Source organism: Meles meles, chromosome 8, assembly GCF_922984935.1.
Source record: "Meles meles chromosome 8, mMelMel3.1 paternal haplotype, whole genome shotgun sequence".
In the NCBI taxonomy this organism is placed as follows: domain Eukaryota; kingdom Metazoa; phylum Chordata; class Mammalia; order Carnivora; family Mustelidae; genus Meles; species Meles meles.
In genome coordinates, this window is record NC_060073.1 from 105459749 (window position 1) to 105477376 (window position 17628).

The window sequence follows — 17628 nt, forward strand, 5'->3', positions numbered from 1 at the left end:
TTCATAGCTGGTGCAGAAAACTGTCAACTAACTCTTACATTTATATCTCTAGTCCTTAAAAACTAAAACTCATTAAAGATGTCCAACATCTAAAAAATGAAGCCAAGTTTGGCCCCTAAGAAGCTTCGTACTAATCCTACAAGGGGACTTATATCATCCCAAACAACTACAAATCACAGGACAAAATTCGTCTTTCAAATGCCTTAGTCTTTAAAAAGCAAATGTCTGGCAGTGGCTACAGCCTCATGGGTTGGCTTCCCTGGTGTGTAACCTGACAAGGTACAAAGCTCATTGAAATATTTAACAGTGCTGGTATGGATTTCTTTGGATAGGGCAAGAAAAGCAGCTCATCCTTTTTAAAAACATAAAGAACCATTTTATGGGATGTCGTTCCCTCAGCTCAAGTGTCTGTGCATTTCCTTGGGGCCTTCTCAGAGATCTTATTGAGGGGGAAAATGAAAAGGCCAACAAAAAGACCCCTTTTCTCTCCCTATTCCCAACATAATCCACCTCGGCCACAGGGCCAGTAGCATCCACACCGTCATAAATGCCAGCAATTAGAGAATTAGGCCATAAAACCACCCACTCAGGTATAAGAGTTCGGGCCTCCAGCTTTATTTAATGCATGCCATAAAGATCCTGTACTTCCTTCTTTCAGGCCTTCTTCAACCAATGAAATGACAACAACAACAAAAAAGTAGCCCTTTGTCTGCCTGCCTCATACTGATGTGATCAATGAAACCATCTGGGCCCAGGTGAAGGATTTAAGATTCCTTTTTCCTAATAAAGACTGCATTTCCTCTAGCATGCCATGTTTAGATCCATTAAAGAACAGGATGCATTTTGGGCACTCGTATACTAGAAACTAAAGTGAAATGACATTTTCCAATTATTTTGCCTTCTTCTGAAACTACTCTAGAAGCCTAGCCAATTACCAAGCTTTGCAAGAAAAGCTGGAACCGGGGCGCCTGGGTGGCTCAGTGGTTTAAGCCGCTGCCTTCGGCTCGGGTCGTGATCTCAGGGTCCTGGGATCGAGTCCCACATCAGGCTCTCTGCCCAGCAGGGAGCCTGTTTCCCTCTCACTCTCTCTGCTTGCCTCTCTGCCTACTTGTGGTCTCTCTCTGTCAAATAAATAAATAAAATCTTAAAAAAAAAAAAAAGAAAGAAAGAAAAGCTGGAACCTACAAGAGTATTTCTAATTAACTCAGTAATTTCTAGAACCTCCCTAAGTCTTTTCTAATGAAAAAAGTTCATTCAAATCTCAAAGTTAATGTTCATTCAGCCTGTGTCTTAAAATTTGATACAGGGCACCTGGGTGGCTCAGTGGGTTGGGCCGCTGCCTTCGGCTCGGGTCATGACCTCGGGGTCCTGGGATCGAGCCCCACATCGGGCTCTCTGCTCGGCGGGGAGCCTGCTTCCCTCTCTCTCTCTGCCTGCCTCTCTGTCTACTTATGATCTCTCTTTGTCAAATAAATAAATAAAATCTTTAAAAAAAAAATTTGATACAATTCAGGAGCAATCAATAATTTCGTTTGATTATCTTCACAACCTACCAGTCCACAAAAATCGTGAGTCTGTGATTTACTCCATGATAAAGCTTTAAGCCAATCTAGGCAAGACCCAAACAAGTCCTTTTTAACCGCAAGCTCTTTCCTACCAGTGCCCACGGGGTTAAAAATCTGATTAAAATGTACAGGTAGGTTATGTCAGACTCATTAGTAATTTAACCTTCCTTATTCCCCACAAATAATATATGCAGACAACAGAGGTTCCCATCCCAGTAATCGTGGAATAAATTCCTCCCAAAGTAGTGACAGTCACATAGCTTCCCCCTCTCTCCAAGGTTTACGCCACTGGGCTCTCCACCTTGGCAGAGGAAGAATGGAAAGACAAGATATTCACAAAAGGCCCTACGGAAGGCCTTCAAGTTAAGTGCTAGAAGGAAACTGAAGTCCTGTGCCAACACTAGTGGAATGTGGGCAGGCACAAAGAGATCTTAATTAGGAGACCTACAATTAAAACAGTGAGTCTCCAGAAGAGAGAGGCACTGCAGAGTATTGCGCCTCAGAGCAAGCAAAGCAGCCTCACCACCCCCTCTCGCTGCAGGGCAAGGAAGGCAATGGCTATAGAGTCGGCATCCACACAGATGCTCTACGCAAGGACAGCTTCAAGGTGAGCACAGATACGGAAATGGAGTCAAGATGGGAGTATTTTCTCAACTTCTAATCAGAAGGCAAATCACTATTTTGTGAATGATGATCTCCTACAGGAGCCCTGTGCCTTAAGATAATCAAATGGAAGGAAGAGATGGGAACATGTTATATGGTTCTCAGCGAGAATGAAGAAAAGTTCTAAAGACTACATTTCTGATGCTTAGGATAAAGCAAAGTCCTACATTTCAGAGCCTATTAACAGCTGCTTCCTGCAACACACATACTGTCACTTCGGATTCATAAATTCATTAATGCACAGAATTTTCTTTTCCTTTATTTTTTTTTTTAAAGATTTTTTATTTATTTATTTGACAGAGAGAAATCACAAGTAGGCAGAGAGGCAGGCAGAAAGAGTGAGAGGGAAGCAGGCTCCCTGCTGAGCAGAGAGCCCAATGCGGGACTCGATCCCAGGACCCTGAGATCATGACCTGAGCCGAAGGTAGCAGCTTAAACCACTGAGCCACCAGGTGCCCCTTTTCTTTTCCTTTAAAAGCTCACACACCTAAAGGCATACACCACCTAGACTGAAAAACAACTTCCCTTTAGTAGTTAGGAATCTACGACACGGAAAAATGAAACAAACTTGGTTAAACAGCAGGGCTTCTCAACACAAGATAATGATTTTATATTTAAAATCTCATCTTCACTTTTCTTATAAATAAAATTAGTCAACTCCAGCAAAGAACTTTTTCCATACTCTTCAGTCCTTATACTTTGTCCATGCAATGAAAACTTTCCCACTAAGTTGAAATTTCTCTTCCCAACAATTACACCAATTAAATGGGCAAATGTGCAAACTAATATTAAAAATGACCAAATAGAGGGCGCCAGGGTGGCTCAGTTGTTGGGTGTCTGCCTTTGGCTGGGGTCACGATCCCAATCCTGGGATTGGGCCCCATGCCAGGCTCCCTGTGGAGCAGGGAGCCTGCTTCTCCCTCTCCCACTCCCCATTTGTATTCCTGCTCTCGCTGTGTCTCTCTCTGTCAAATAAATAAATAAAATCTTAAAAAAAAAAAAAAAGACCCAATAGGCCATGGACTCTGACTGTTTAAATGAACTGAGAAAATAAACAAACAAACAAACTCAGAATAAGAAGTTCTGACCTGAACAAAAAAATTATATAATAGAAAAGAATCAGAATCCTGGAGTAGAAAAGATTCATGAGCTAATATTTAGCCCAACCTTTTCATTTTACAGATCAGATATTCAAGGTTAAAAGTGAATTGTCCAAGGTCCCACAACCGGTCAGAGAGAGATGAGTGCAAGGAGAGCCCTTGTCCTCTGAGTTCCACTCTGAGGCTTCTCCTATTCCCCTTGTGTTCTCTGCTTCATTTTCCCTCTGTCAAGCTCAGGATTAGCTGTGAAGTCCATGAAGGAACAACTCCCCCTCTTGGTACATATGCCCAGTGAACATTCAAAAACAAAACAAAACAGAACAAAACAAAAACAAAAAAAATCACAGATACTCCTCAACTGCCTTCTGCCTACAGTAACAACATCTTTTCTAGGCCCAAACAAGAGTGTACCTTAGCCTACCTCAACTAAACTGCCTTTTCAAATTAAAACAAATAGAGACCAATGTTGTCATTCAGTTTCGATTTTATCTACTTAAAATGTGCCACATTATGATCAGGCTGGAAATTCTGCTTTGAACATTTTATGAGGTGGTAAGGAAGGTAAGTGGATTATGAAATTAATAAGGACTAGCTGCTGATACATAAACCACTTGTGGAGTTTATATTAAAAACAGCTCAAATTCTAGTCAACAGAGAGGATGCTGTGCCATGTTTATTTAGATGGCAAAGGATGGTGGCATTAACAGTACCTGAGACAATGCTCAGAAAAGTACACAATATGGAGGGGAAGAGGAGGATGAAGAAGCAGACCTCTGTGATTTCCTACTGTGCTCAGTAAAATCAAACTTCAGTTCTACTTCCTGACCGTCAGACAAAAAGCCCCAACAGAGGAGACCAGCAACACCTACATATTTTTTAAAATAATCTCATTCTGACAGAATTTGGTCATGAAGAACTCTTACACATAGCTGTTACCCAGAGATACTCAGTCCAAGGGAGTTGGGGACTGGTGGCAGTGAAGGACAAGTCTCCCATGGCTAAAGGAGTTTACAACAGGTAAGTGATCTGTAGGTTCTATCACCTTTCAACCACCTGAATTTACTAGTTCTGTAAGTATTAACTTACATTTTGTTATAGACAAATACAGTCCTTATTCACTTAAAGCAAACCAGAATTTAAAGAGGCTAGACTCATTTTAAGGTCACAAACCATTTCTTCATGAATCCAGACAAGACCTGATATATATCTGTGAGTGAATTCTGAGAAATAATCTTTAGAATTCAGTAAGTATGTCAGCCCAAGGGAACCCTGAACTTCCCTTTTGGAACCTTATCATTGATTTGTGAGACTGTAACAAAATGCTTTGTTTCTACACTGAAAACTACCAGGTCAAAGGAGCTAATCACTACTAAGTGATTTAGTCCTAAGCCATACTACGGGTTAGCATTAATCAATGATACCATCAACCCATACTAGACTGCCTCCAACTACCACATGAAAAGCTCACCAATGGAACAACAGCTCATTCAAACCCAGTCAGAAAAAATACTGAAGTTGAATGTAAGGAGTCAACAGCTCTTCTCAGAGTAAAGTATGTTCAGGCAAAAGTTTTAAAGAAAAAAAACAACAATGTACTAATATAATCTTATTTGAAGTAACTGCAGTTCCTTAACAGGCTTGACACACTACAAACCACTGCTCAGCAAAATAATGCCAGTGGATAAGGAAGTGTTAGCACCTGATTAAAACGTTAAAGGTGATTTGTCAAAGACCAACAGATAAAATATTCTGGTGCCCAGACATTAGGTCCCTGAATCCAGGTGGCTCTCTTTCTAACCAGTCTCTTGAAAAGCTACGATTGCAAGCTGTCAGCATAAAACTTTGCTTTTGAATATGTGAAAACAGCATTTGGAATGTGAACACTTCGTCCTTCAATACAAAATACATAAGCATGCTAAACAAGAAGAAAATACTTCTCAGGATCCCCTTAAAATAGACTAACTTCTCCTAATACAAACTTTCTTATTATACTCAAATATACATGGGACTAAAATTCTACATATAACCAGGCAAGTCTCAATTTCGAAAATAAGCAGGTAAATGAAATGTCAGTAAGCCTTTTTTTTTTTTTTTTTTTTGCTGCTGTATCTTTTAAAAAAGCAAAATCAACTCACATTTAAGCACCAACTCCATGCAAGTAACCTGAACGGTTCAGTCTTTTTGTCATGTATGAGGCCTTTGGTTCTCCAACTACATGGGATCTGTGTTGTTAGCTTAAAAAATACAGAATTGGCCTTTCAAAAAAAAATAATAATCTACAGCAACCAATAAATAGTCTCAATCAACCCTGCTGACCGCAGCTGCCTTCTGAAGGCTGGGAAAAGGAGGTGGAGAGAGAGCAGAGAGAGGCAGGGAAGAGGGACGCTGCAGTTAGCTAGCTACATAGCAAGGAACACGCCCCCATCATGTCCTCCTTGCTCTGTCAGAAGGCGGGTTGTTGTCAGTCTCCTGATCAGGCTGCCTTAGAAACGATTTTTAAAAGGAGGCAGGAAGACTAACAACTAAAAAATGCCAGCTCCTTGAAAGGAGGGGCCAGGGTCTCTGGGACCTCCTCCCTCCCCTTCCTCCCAGGATCTTTCCGTATATCTAGAGGGGTGTAGGGCACAATGGGGGACAAGGGGTTTGCCCGGGACCAACGGCAGAGCACGCAGGAAACGGCTGGTTGTTATCTTTCCCTTTCTGTTTCAATCAAGAGCACTCCAGAGCAGCAACCCCCTACCCGCCCCCCACCTCGCTTCAGCCCCTAGCAGCTGCTCTTCCTCCTCCTAGCATCCCCCATCTCATTCTCCCCCCTCCCCTACAATTCAAACTCCCCCTTCTGCATCCAATGGAAAACAAATGCGCAACGCCACTCGCTGAACCTGAACTCAACTTCCCTTCCCAGGGCAACTTTCCTTTTTGCTGAAGGGGCCTGAATAAGGCTCATCAAGGCATCCCCATTCCCGCCCCGGTACTAATGGGGAAGGAGCAAAGTTCTTGACCCCTTCATCCACCTCGGGTCCCCCTATAACAATCAGAGAGATAACCCTAACTCCTCCTTCTAAGGAATAGCTTTGCTTCAAATCCCCCCTTTTTCTCCCAACCAAAAGCAACCACCACCACCAGCATAATAAAGTAAAACTGTCCCTTATCTACTCTCCTCACCCCAACCCTGCTTCCCCACCCCTTCCAAGCCCCAGGATTGGCCTAGGAAAAGGTGGATCAATAGTGAAATGACGGAGAAGAGGAGAAGGGCGGGAGGGAGCTAAGGCTGGAGACTGCGTGCTCTCAGGCGCAGTGGGTGGGGTAGGAGAGCAGCTGCTTCCCCTGGGAGGATGCTGCCCAAGTCCCCCCACAAACACCTCCCCTCGCAGGGGCCCCCTTCCCCAGAGCTGGAGGGAAAGCCTGCCTCCTCTCCAGGGGGAATGGTGGAAAGCTGCTCCTCTCTGAGCCTAAGGGACAGTGGACTATTTTCCTCTCAAAGATGCCACTAATCCTTCATTCTAAAGGAGGGAAAGGGTGGAGCGAAGGTAGAGTAATTCCCTGCTACCAGCAGGCTAGAAACTGAAGCTCTGTAAAATGGGGGAAACAGACTGCTGTACGAGGAGATCACCGTTATCTCCAGAGGGAAAGGAGGGGAAGGGAGGCAAGGTGGAGAGGAAAGTAGATTTTTCCTGGCGGGGTAGGGGAGGAGGAGGGAGGATCTAGCTGCGTGGGGTGGGGGGTGGAGGATGGAGGGTGGAGGTGAAGGAAGGGGGAGTGGCTGGTAGTGCAGGGACCTGGCCCGGGGATGGGGCGAGGGTTCATCAGGTTTTCGGAAGCCAGGTGCTGGAAGGGACATCGGTCCCCAAGGGGTAGGAGAAGAACGCGGCCCTGGATGAGGCCATCACCCGAGAGATGCCCAAGAGGAAAACTGCCCCAAGAGTAAAACATCTGCCCTGAGAGGAAGGCGGGGATGTGGCGGGATCAGGTCTCTAGGAGGGAGGGAGGGAGGAATCTCGCTCGGATGAGGTAATCTGTGAAAGGGAGGAGGGGTTCAGTCCCGGGATGGGAAACCCCGGCGAGGGGTCTGTGCCAAGGGATTTGGGGAAGGGTCAGGGGAAGGAAGGGGCGGGGGGGGGGGGCAAACGCCCTTAGCCAAATGGGTCCAAACCCCGGGGTGGGGGCGCCTGGGGGTCTGCACCCATGTACGGGGGTCCCAAGATGGGAGGGCCGTTTGCTCGGGTCAGGGACCCCAGGAGGGTCCCGGAATTGGGATGCTCCTCAATCCCGGATGGGGGAGGGGAGGGGGCTCCGCAGAGGGTCGAGACCCCGGACCTGGGGGTTCCTCGCCCCCTTACCTCTCCGCTGCCGCCTCCCCCGCCGCTCTCCCCAAACACAGCCCGGAACCGGCGCAGGTTGGTGCCGATGGCGGCCGAGACCTGCAGCGCCGCGTCGAAGCCCGGGCCCACCCGGAGCAGGGCCGGCCCAGAGGAGGCTGAGGACGATGACGAAGACGAAGACGAGGCGGACGACGAAGAGGCTGCTGAGGCGGCGGCCGCTCCCCCTGGAACCCCAGCCCCGCTGCTTCCCGCCGCCGCCGCCGCGGCCGCCACAGCCGGGGGGGAGGGGGGCGCCCCGGGGCCGCCGCCGCCGACCGGGGGCCCGGGGGGAAGCAGCAGGGCCGGGACGCGTTGCCGCGGGGCGCCCCCCAGGCCCCGGCGCCCCCCGCCGCCACCGCCCCCGGTGGTCCCGGGTCGGGCGGGGAAGCGCCACCGACAGCTGTGCGCCATGTTCGCCCCGTGAAGTGAAGCAGCGAGAGGGAGAGGCGACAACACAGGGGGGCGGGGAGGCGGAGGGGGGGGGCCGAGGGCCCCGGAACCTGCCTGAGCAGAAGGCGCCGCCCGGCGGCCTGCGCCCGACCGGCCGCTATGCAGAGCGCCGGGCCGTGGCCGCCCGCCCGGCAATCTGTATAGCAGGCCCGGGCCTGCGCTCGCGACGCCGGGCCGCAGCTCCGCCAGGCCGAGGCCCGGGCCGCCGCCGCTCGCCCGCCCGCCCGCCCCGCAACCTGGATAAGTACATGCCCCGCCCTCCGGGAGCGGCATTGCTGGGGAAAAGGAGGGGGGAAGGAAGCCCAGGAGCCCGACACGGAGCGCGGGTTCCGGGGAGAGGGGGAGGGGGCGAGGACTACGGGGAGGATGGAGGCGGAGGGAGCCCGGCCGCCTGCAGCCTCGAGAGCCGAGAGGCCGATTACACACGTTCCGGGGATGCGCTGGGAATCGAACCGCCCGGGAGAGCCGCTTCCAGTATAGCGCGGCTGCCGGGTCGGGGACGAGTGAGCCTTCTCTGCCGCGAGGCACGGATACAAGATGGGTTAGCCCTCATTTAACGCTTCTGGAATAAAAGGGCCCTTATTGTGCCATATGCAAAACGGAAGCGTTGCCCAGTTTACTATATGCAAAATAGAAAGGCCCTCAATGAACGCGCTTTCAAAATTAAAAAAAAGAGAGCCCCTCCCATTTTTATGCTGGAACCCTCTCCAAAATGCACACACCAAGTGGCAAGTCTCCCGCCACCTCCTCGCCCTACTATGCACTCGGGGCTGAGGAACCTCTGGCTCTCGTGCCCTTCTGCAGAGAGTTGGGTCCTGTTTCTCCAGCCCGGGCATTGGGGCCACGGCGTGCTCCGCTAACGAGGCGGTGTTACAACGAAGCTGAAGCTGGATGGCTAACGGGGCCTGGAGGGAAGAGGCGGGCAAAAGCGCCCCCGCCCCTTCTTCCTCAGTTCTCTGCCTGCCGCTGCATGCAAAGCAGACCCTAATGTATGCATGCAGAGGGAGGGGGGCTAGCGAGCACGTTTCTGATTAAGAGAGGGGGAGGAGAAGAGCGTTGGGCATTATGATACACGGGGTGGAAGGGGCCCGCCGGCGGCGAGCTCTGTGCGCGGGGTTAGTAGGCTGAGGGGGGAGGGGGAAGGGGGAAGGAAGGAGGGGGGTGAGGGCGGGGGATGAATATCCACCCGGTTTACTTTATTGCGGGAAAGAGGGGAGGGCGCCTCAAGCTAGGCGTTAGAAGCCTACAAGGCTGGGAAAGCAGCGAGGGGAGGGAGGGGTTTGTACCGGGAGAACTTGTGTTGGCTGTGACTGGGGGATCGATACACAGCCTGCAGGCCCCGGGGCAGCCTCCATCCCCCCAGCCGAGGTGGAGTTCGCTGGAAGGTCACGCAGCCTTCCTGGACTCCCGCACGGGTACAGAGCACACTGCTTGTAATATTACAGCCTGGGGCGGCAAATTTGGGAAGGAGGGGGAGGGTCGTGGTGAGCAGGTTGCTCCGGCCCTCTGGAGGGTGCACTGCACGCCTCCAGAGAAGGTCCACGGCCTCCTGGTGCTGAAAACCTACGTCCTTCCGCGGGCGAAACGTTAGTGCACAGCGAAAGGTGGGGTGGGGGCTAGAGGGGAGCAGAAAAAGGGAGGAGACACAAGCAAGCTCCAACTCCCCCAACTCGTCCGGGATCGATCGTCGTTCCAACCGCGCAGGATGGAGCCCAGATGGTTTGCAAAGCGCACACTCACAGCGCACACACAGAACCAGATTCCGTTGTTACATCGCGTGGTTTACTGGGTGCAAAAGGGGTGGGAGTAGCGGGAGAGTCTCTTGAGTGGCAGCCCCAAGACTCTGCTGAGGATACAGACACCCCATTGTGGACGGTTTCTCCATTGCAATATATTTGGCGGTAGGCGCCGGGGGTTTTGCTTCAGTGTAGCTGCTCTGATCAGTTACAGATTGGCGACCACGTGGATTCCCTCATGCATCCTGATTTGTTCACTCTCTCACTCTTTCTCGCTTATTTTTCTTTTGTATTTGCCGCCCCCCCTTCTTTAATATGCATAACGGTCTGCAGGGGACTGAGTGACAGGCTTTACATAACTGTGTCAACAGGATTTCTCTCAGCCCGACCCCCCCACCCCGAGAAAACAAAGTGGCTAGGTTCTGAGTACCCTTACTTCAAGCTCACTTCATTTGGCACAGGTGGGAGGTCCCGCGGGGGGGGGGGGGTGGCAGCAGGAAGGAAGAATGTCAGTGAAGAATGTATGAGGTCCCCCAGACTCAAGCCCCTTGGTAGGAAAACTCCCTGAGAAATCTAGTTTGTCTCTTTGCCTCCAGACTAGTCCAAAAGGACCCAGAGCAAATCAGAATTTGGTTTATTGTTGGAACTTTTAAAACAGAAATGATAATAACTTATATTTGTTGGGTGCTTTCTGTCACCTGAGTTTTTATGTGCATTCAATTCTTCCCAGCCCTCTGAGATAAGTCTGATTTTACAAATGGGGAAACTGAGGCCTGGGATAATGTCCAAGGTCACACAGCTAGTAAGTAGCACCACTCAAAGTCATGGGGGCCTGACACGGATATCCAGTAGCCATACTGCTGATCCCCAAAGACATACTATGCAACCATACACCCATTAGGATGGCTACTATAAAACAAACAAGAAAACAAGTGCTGGTGAGGATATAAAGAAATTGGAACCCTTGTTGGTGGGAATGTAAAATGGTACCGCTGCTGTGGTAAATAGTAACAAGACATTATGATGTTTCTCAAAAAATTAAAAATAGAACCACCATGTGATCCAGCAATTCCATTTCTGGATATATACCCAGAAGGACTCAAAGCAGCATCTCAATGATTTATAGACCCTTGTTCTTTGCAGCATTCTTCACAATAGCTAAAACACAGAAACAACTCATGTGTCCATCAACAGATGACTAGGTTACCAAAATGTGGTATATTCGTTTACTGGAATATTAGTCAGCCTTTAAAAAGAAGGGGAAAAATAGGCAGGAAATTCTGCACTATGCTACAATACAGATGAATCGTAGGCATGGCACACTGAGTAAAATCAGCCAGTCACAAAAAGACAAACACTGTATGATTCTGCCTGTGTGAGTTATTTAGAGTAATCAAAATCATAGAGACAGAAAGTATGTGGTTGCCAGGGGCTAGAGTGAGGGGAAAGGGGAGTTATTGTTTAGTGGGTATAAAGTTTCAGATTTACAAGATGAAAAGAGTTATGGGGATGGATGGTGGTGGTGACCATACAATATAAATGTCTTAAAAATGCGTGTGGTTGGGGCACCTGGGTGACTCAGTGGGTTAAAGCCTCTGCCTTAAGCTCAGGTCATGGTCCCAGGGTCCTGGGATTGAGCCCTACATTGGGCTCTCTGCTCAGCGGGGAGCCTGCTTCCTCCCTCTCTCTGCCTGCCTCTCTCCCTACTTGTGATCTCTGTCTGTCAAATAAATAAATAAAATCTTTTAAAAAAATGCACGTGGTTTATTTTTAAATTTTAATTCAGTTTCTTTATCTTGAATACCCAATATATCTGTATGGTTAAAAGTTTATTTTTAAACTGTTTTTAAAGATTTTATTTATTTATTTGACAGACAGAGATCACAAGTAGGCAGAGAGGCAGGCTGAGAGGAGGGCAGGGGAGCAGGCTCCCTCCTGAGTAGAGAGTCCAATGCCGGGCTCGATCCCAGGACCCTGATATCATGACCTGAGCGGAAGGCAGAGGCTTAACCCACTGAGCCACCCAGGTGCCCCCGGTTAAAAGTTTAAAGGAATAAGAGGGCTCAGATGGTTAAGCGACAGGTAGGCGTCCCACTCTTGACTTCTACTCAGGTCATGATCTCAGGGTCGTGGGATGAGCCCCAAGACAGGCTCGATACTGAGCCTGCATAAGATTCTCTCTCCCTCTCTGCGCCTCCCCCAGCTCATGCTCTTTTTCTGTCAAAAAAAAAAAAAAGTTTAAAGGAATTAAAGTGTTCACTCATGTTGTGAACTCCCCTCCTCCAGTCATATCACACTTTTTCTTAGGGGCAACTAATGTTAGCGGTGTCTTAAATAGTCTTCCAAGGATAGTTTGTGCCTAGACAAGCAAGTCCGTATAGAAGTTGCCTCATCAATGAGAGAGCAGTGACCACGCTTCCTGGATCTTGCTTGGAAATCTATATCTTGGAAATAATTCCTATTACTGGATGGCGTGTCCTCATTCTTAGGACCGCATGTAGTAGATGTTTATTCACATAGTTTATTTAACTTGTTCTCCAGAGGTGGTCACTTAAGTTGTTTCCAAACTTCTGTGATTTCAAACAATTTTGCAGGGCATTACTTTGACCATTTTGCAAATGTGTAAATATCTCTGTAGTATAAATTTCTAGAAGTGGAATCATTGAGTCAAAAGATACGTACACTTCAGAGCGCCTGTGTGGCAAAGTCGGTGAAGCATCTGACACTTGACTTTCGCTCAGGTCATGATCTCAGGGTCGTGAGATTGAGCCTAACATTGGGCTCCGCACTCAGTGCAGTGTCTGCTTGAAATTCTGTCTCTCCCACTCCTTCTGTTCTTCCCTTCCACTCATGGCTCGTTCTCTCCCTTTCTCTCCAAAAATAAATAAATAAATCATTTTTTTAAAAAGGTACCATATGTTTGTAATTTTAATAGATGTTGCCAAGTTATCCCCCATAAAGATTACACTAATTTATAACTCCCACCAGCAATGTTTGAGTGCCTCTTTCCCTCAACTCTTCCAGAAAGGATTTTTAACTTCTTGATCTTCACTAACCTAATGGAAATGCACATATTCGACATTTTATCCAAGTGACAAAAGGGAAAATTTAAGACAGGAACCCCAACTTGTGCCCCTTTTTGCAAGCTTATGAATTACTTCTGGTTTGAATGGACCTCTAGTTGTTCACTCCTTTTTCCCCTCTCCAGAAAGACTTTTCATGGGAAACCAGTATTGTGGTGGAACTAATGTGGGCTCAGAGTCACAAATCTGGGCTTGAATTGCAAGTTTTGTAATTGTAGCTATGTGATCTTGAACCAGGTGCCAGGCTTATTACACCTGTTTCCCAATTTGCAAAAATAAAGATACTAATAGCAATGTCAGAGAGTATTATGAAGACTGAATGACATAATCTAAGTAAAGTGTCTTCTCTCTCATTCAGGTAGACACATTTTACCCCCAGGGATTTTCTTAAGCATTGATGAAGATGCCCTCTCTCAGACCAGCAAAGTCCTTTCTCCAAACAAGCTGCAAACGGAAAACATTGTATTAGTAGTCCTTAAAGTCCTTAAAGTCATGGAGCTAAAAAAGTACAGTACCTGAGTCATTTAAGCTTGCCCACTGGATGCCTTGATCATCATTGAACAGAAGACAGTTCAGAATCTTAATAATTTTTTAAAAGATTTTATTTATCTATTTTGAGAGAGACAAAACAGGGGATGGGAGAGGTAAGAAGCAGAGGGAGAGAAGCAGAATCCCCACTGAGCACAGAGGGATGGTGGGGAGGGGGTGCTCAATCCCACAACCCTGAGATCAGGACCTGAGCCGAAATCAACAGCCAGGCACTCATCCAACTGAGCCATCCAGATGCCCAGACACTTCAGAATCTTTAGATGCTACTGTCTTCTGGGGAAGGAAGGGCCAATTCTTATCACCCTTCTACACAGGCACCATTTTATTATAAAGGAAGCGATGGTTATATTTTGCTACCGCCCTGAATCCATGAGTTTCTGTTTCTGAGCTCCAAAAAATTAGGTATAACAACGCCTATGGCCAAAGGGTCTTTAAATACTGACCTCAGGGTCACCTGGGTGACTCAGCTGGTTAAGCGACAGACTTCAGCTCAGTTCATGATCCCAGGGTCCTGGAATGGAGCCCACATTGGGCTCCCCATTGAGCTTCTCCCTCTTCCTCTGCCCCTCCTCCCCCCTTGTGTTCTCTCTCTCTCTCTCTTTCAAATAAATAAATAAAATCTTTAAAAATAAAATAAATAAATACTGACCCCAGCATGGACAGCTGACTTTCTGTTAAGGGATTAAGTATAGGGGCACCTGGGTGGCTCAGTGGGTTAAAGCCTCTACCTTCAGCTCGGGTCATGATCCCAGGGTCCTGGGATCAAGCCCCATATCCGGCTCTCTGCTCAGCGGGGGCCTGCTTCCTCCTCTCTCTCTGTCTGCCTCTCTGCCTACTTGTGATCTTTGTCAAATAAATAAATAAAATCTTAAAAAAAAAAAAAGATTAAGTATATATAGTCCTGGCCAAAGCCAAGGGCTAGCTGAGTTGGGGGCCATGAGCTTTTTGAGAACAGGAGTCATGTATTACTTATCTTCGTATCCCCTGTGCTAAGCAGTATCTGTACCAGCCCAATTAATGTTTGCAAAATAAATGATCCTTCCCAGCTAAACTCTCAGACCTTGAGATTCATACCTAAAGGGTCTTGTTTTATCAGAAGATTTTGGCAGCAGCAGGTACTGGGCTATTGGTTTTTTTTTGTTTGTTTGTTTGTTTTTTAAGATTTTATTTATTTAGCTGACAGAGAGAGATCACAAGTAGGCAGAGAGGCAGGCAGAGAGAGTGAGAGGGAAGCAGGCTCCCTGCTGAGCAGAGAGCCCGATGCGGGACTCGATCCCAGGACCCTGAGATCATGACCTGAGCAGAAGGCAGTGGCTTAAACCACTGAGCCACCCAGGCGCCCCTGGGCTATTGGTTTGATTAAAAAAACATTTTATGTAAAATCAGTTTAATTCTGTCCTTTTGAAATTGTACCAATGATGGGGTGCCTAGGGGGCTCAGTCAGTTAAGCCTCTGACTCTTAATTTCATTTCAGGTCATGATCTCAGGGTCATGACATCCAGCCCCTCACCAGGCTCCATGCTGGGCTTGGAGGCTGCTTAAGACTCTCTCTCTCCTCCCTCTGCCCCTTTCCACTCACTGAGCAGGTGCTCTCTCTCTTTCTCTCAAAAAAAAAAAAAAAGTACTGTTGACTAAAGTTCATATCTCTCAAAGAGAGAAAAATGATATGAAGAACTATTATTTGATTATTACGATCTTACTTGGAGACTCTTGAAGCAAGTGTGGCTCCAAAGCATTTCCTTTCCCTCTCTTCCTAGTTACCTCTAAAGTGTACTCCTTGTACACTTTACCCCCTTGTACCCCCTGCTTGTGTTCCCTCCCTGTTTTGTTCCCAGTTTTCAGCAGGAAAAAAAAAAGTGTACTTTTTTAAAAAAGATTTTATGGGGCGCCTGGGTGGCTCAGTGGGTTAAGCCGCTGCCTTCGGCTCGGGTCATGATCTCACGGTCCTGGGATCGAGTCCCGCATCGGGCTCTCTGCTCAGCAGGGAGCCTGCTTCCCTCTCTCTCTCTCTCTGCCTGCCTCTCTATCTACTTGTGATCTCTCTCTGTCAAATAAATAAATAAAAATATATATATAAAAAAAAAGATTTTATTTATCTGGGGCACCTGGGTGGTTCAGTGGGTTCAGCATCTGCCTTTGGCGCTCAAGGCATGATCCAAGGGTCCTGAGATTGAGTCTGATGTCAGGCTCCCTGCTCCACCGGAGTCTGCTTCTCCCTCTGCCCCTCCTCCCACTTGTTCTTTCAACCTCTCTCTCTCTCAAATAAATAAAATCTTTCAAAACAAGGATTTAGGGGCACCTGGGTGACTCAGTGGGTTAAAGCTTCTGCCTTTGGCTCAGGTCATGATCCCAGGACCCTGGGATTGAGCCCCGCATCCAGCTCTCTGCTCAGCGGGGTACCTGCTTCCCTTCCTCTCTCTCTCTCTCTCTCTGCCTACCTCTCTGCCTGCTTGTGATCTCTGTCAAATAAATAAATAAAATCTTTTTTAAAAAAAGGATTTAAAGAATCTTTTTAAAAAAGATTTCTACTTATATGTCACCTTTTATTTTTTTATTTTTAAAAAGATTTTATTTATTTACTTGAGAGAGAGAGAGCATGAGAACCGGGAGGGTCAGAGGGAGAAGCAGACTCCCTGCTGAGCAGGGAGCCCAGTGCAGGACTACATTCTGGGACTCCAGGATCATGACCTGAGCCAAAGCCAGACGCTTAACCATCTAAGCCAACTAAGCAGAAGGTATTATAAGTGCCCTATATGTCATCTTTAAAAAAAAAATAAAGACTTTATTTACTTATTAGAGAGAGGGAAAGAGAAAGCACAAATGGGGGAAGGAGCAGAGGGAGAGAAAGAGAAAGAGAATCCTAAGCAGACTCCGCGCTGAGTACGGAACCCAGGAGTGGGCTCAACTTGGGGCGGGATCCAACGACCCTGAGATTAGGACCTGAGCCAAAATCAAGTCTACAACTTAACTGACTGAGCCAGCCATGTGCCCCTGGTGTACTCTTATAATAGTCGTCTTCTTCTTCTTATTTCAAGATTTTATTTATTTGACACAGAGAGACAGTGAGAGAGGGAACACAGGCAGGGGGGTAGGAGAGGGAGAAGCAGTTTTCCTGTGGAGAAGGGAGCCTGACACAGGCTAGATCCCAGAACCCTGGGATCATGACATGAGCGGAAGGCAGACGCTTAACCACTGAGCCACCCAAGCACCCCTCTTATTATAATCTTCTGATTGGTGTCCTAAACCCTCAACTTTCTGTCCTTTTACTCACCGAAGGAGACTTTATTGAACTTCTGCTTTGTACCAGGTATTGGTTTAGACCTGGAAATACAGTGATGCCATGTGACAGAACTTTCACAGAAACATGCAAAAGAAAGAAGCCTTTGGAAAAAAAAAAGAATTCCTCAGTATTGCTTGAACATAAGGTACATTGGGGACGTATCAAAAAGGGACTAGGCAGATCAAGCAAGGATTTTGGATTTCACTCAAGAAAGATTTAGAAAAAATAGAAAGATTTCAAGGAGGGACTGATGTAATGGGAGTTTGTGCCACGTCACTGTGACAACTGAGTGTAAGAAAGCAGACTGACAGCGAGACTCGAGGCAGAAAATGCAGTTAGAGTATCTCTGAGCTCTTCCCGGGCCTTAGCTGCACATATCCACATGCAATAGTCCGGATTGTGAGTGCCACGACAGTGGAGATGTGGGACCAAGGACAGATTCCAAAGATATTTAGCAGATAGAATGACTTTTAGAGGTCCATTTAGATGGTGGAGGGTGAGGAAGAGGGGTTTTTCTCAGGTTGTAGCTAGGGTCAACCAAGCAGATGCTGATACCACCAGCTACGATAAGAACAACAGCAGCAGGAGGAGGATATTGTCTGGCGATGATGAGTCTGCTTTCAGAGCAGTCAGCTCTGAGATGTCCGTGAGATCTACAGATGGAGCTGCTCAATAGGCAGCTGGATATATGGACTGGAGCTCAAGGACAGGTTGGATATCTAGATCGCGGGCTTGGCAGCGTAGAGAGGGTTCCTGAAAGTGCAAGCCCGGATGAGACCAACAGAAAGAGTCTATGTAGTGCAAGAGGCAAATGGGTCAAGGATAGAACTCGAAGAAACCC

The 17628-nt window shown here is 47.4% G+C and overlaps 1 protein-coding gene across 5 annotated transcripts in view; it reads right to left on the reverse strand.

Annotated features, from left to right (window-relative positions):
• The window catches only part of KMT2A (lysine methyltransferase 2A), a 76321-nt gene extending 68026 nt beyond the window's left edge, over positions 1-8295 (reverse strand). For 2 of the 5 annotated variants that reach the window (XM_046015185.1, XM_046015184.1), the window contains exons 1-2: positions 7669-8295; positions 5464-5562 (exon numbers count right to left, since the gene is read on the reverse strand). In XM_046015185.1, coding sequence (XP_045871141.1) covers positions 5464-5562; positions 7669-8100 — 531 coding nt within the window. In that variant the 5' untranslated portion in view covers positions 8101-8295. The remainder of the gene's footprint in view (positions 1-5463; positions 5563-7668) is intronic. The other 3 variants (XM_046015188.1, XM_046015186.1, XM_046015187.1) reach the window with 3 other exon arrangements.
• Positions 8296-17628: the final 9333 nt, after the last annotated feature.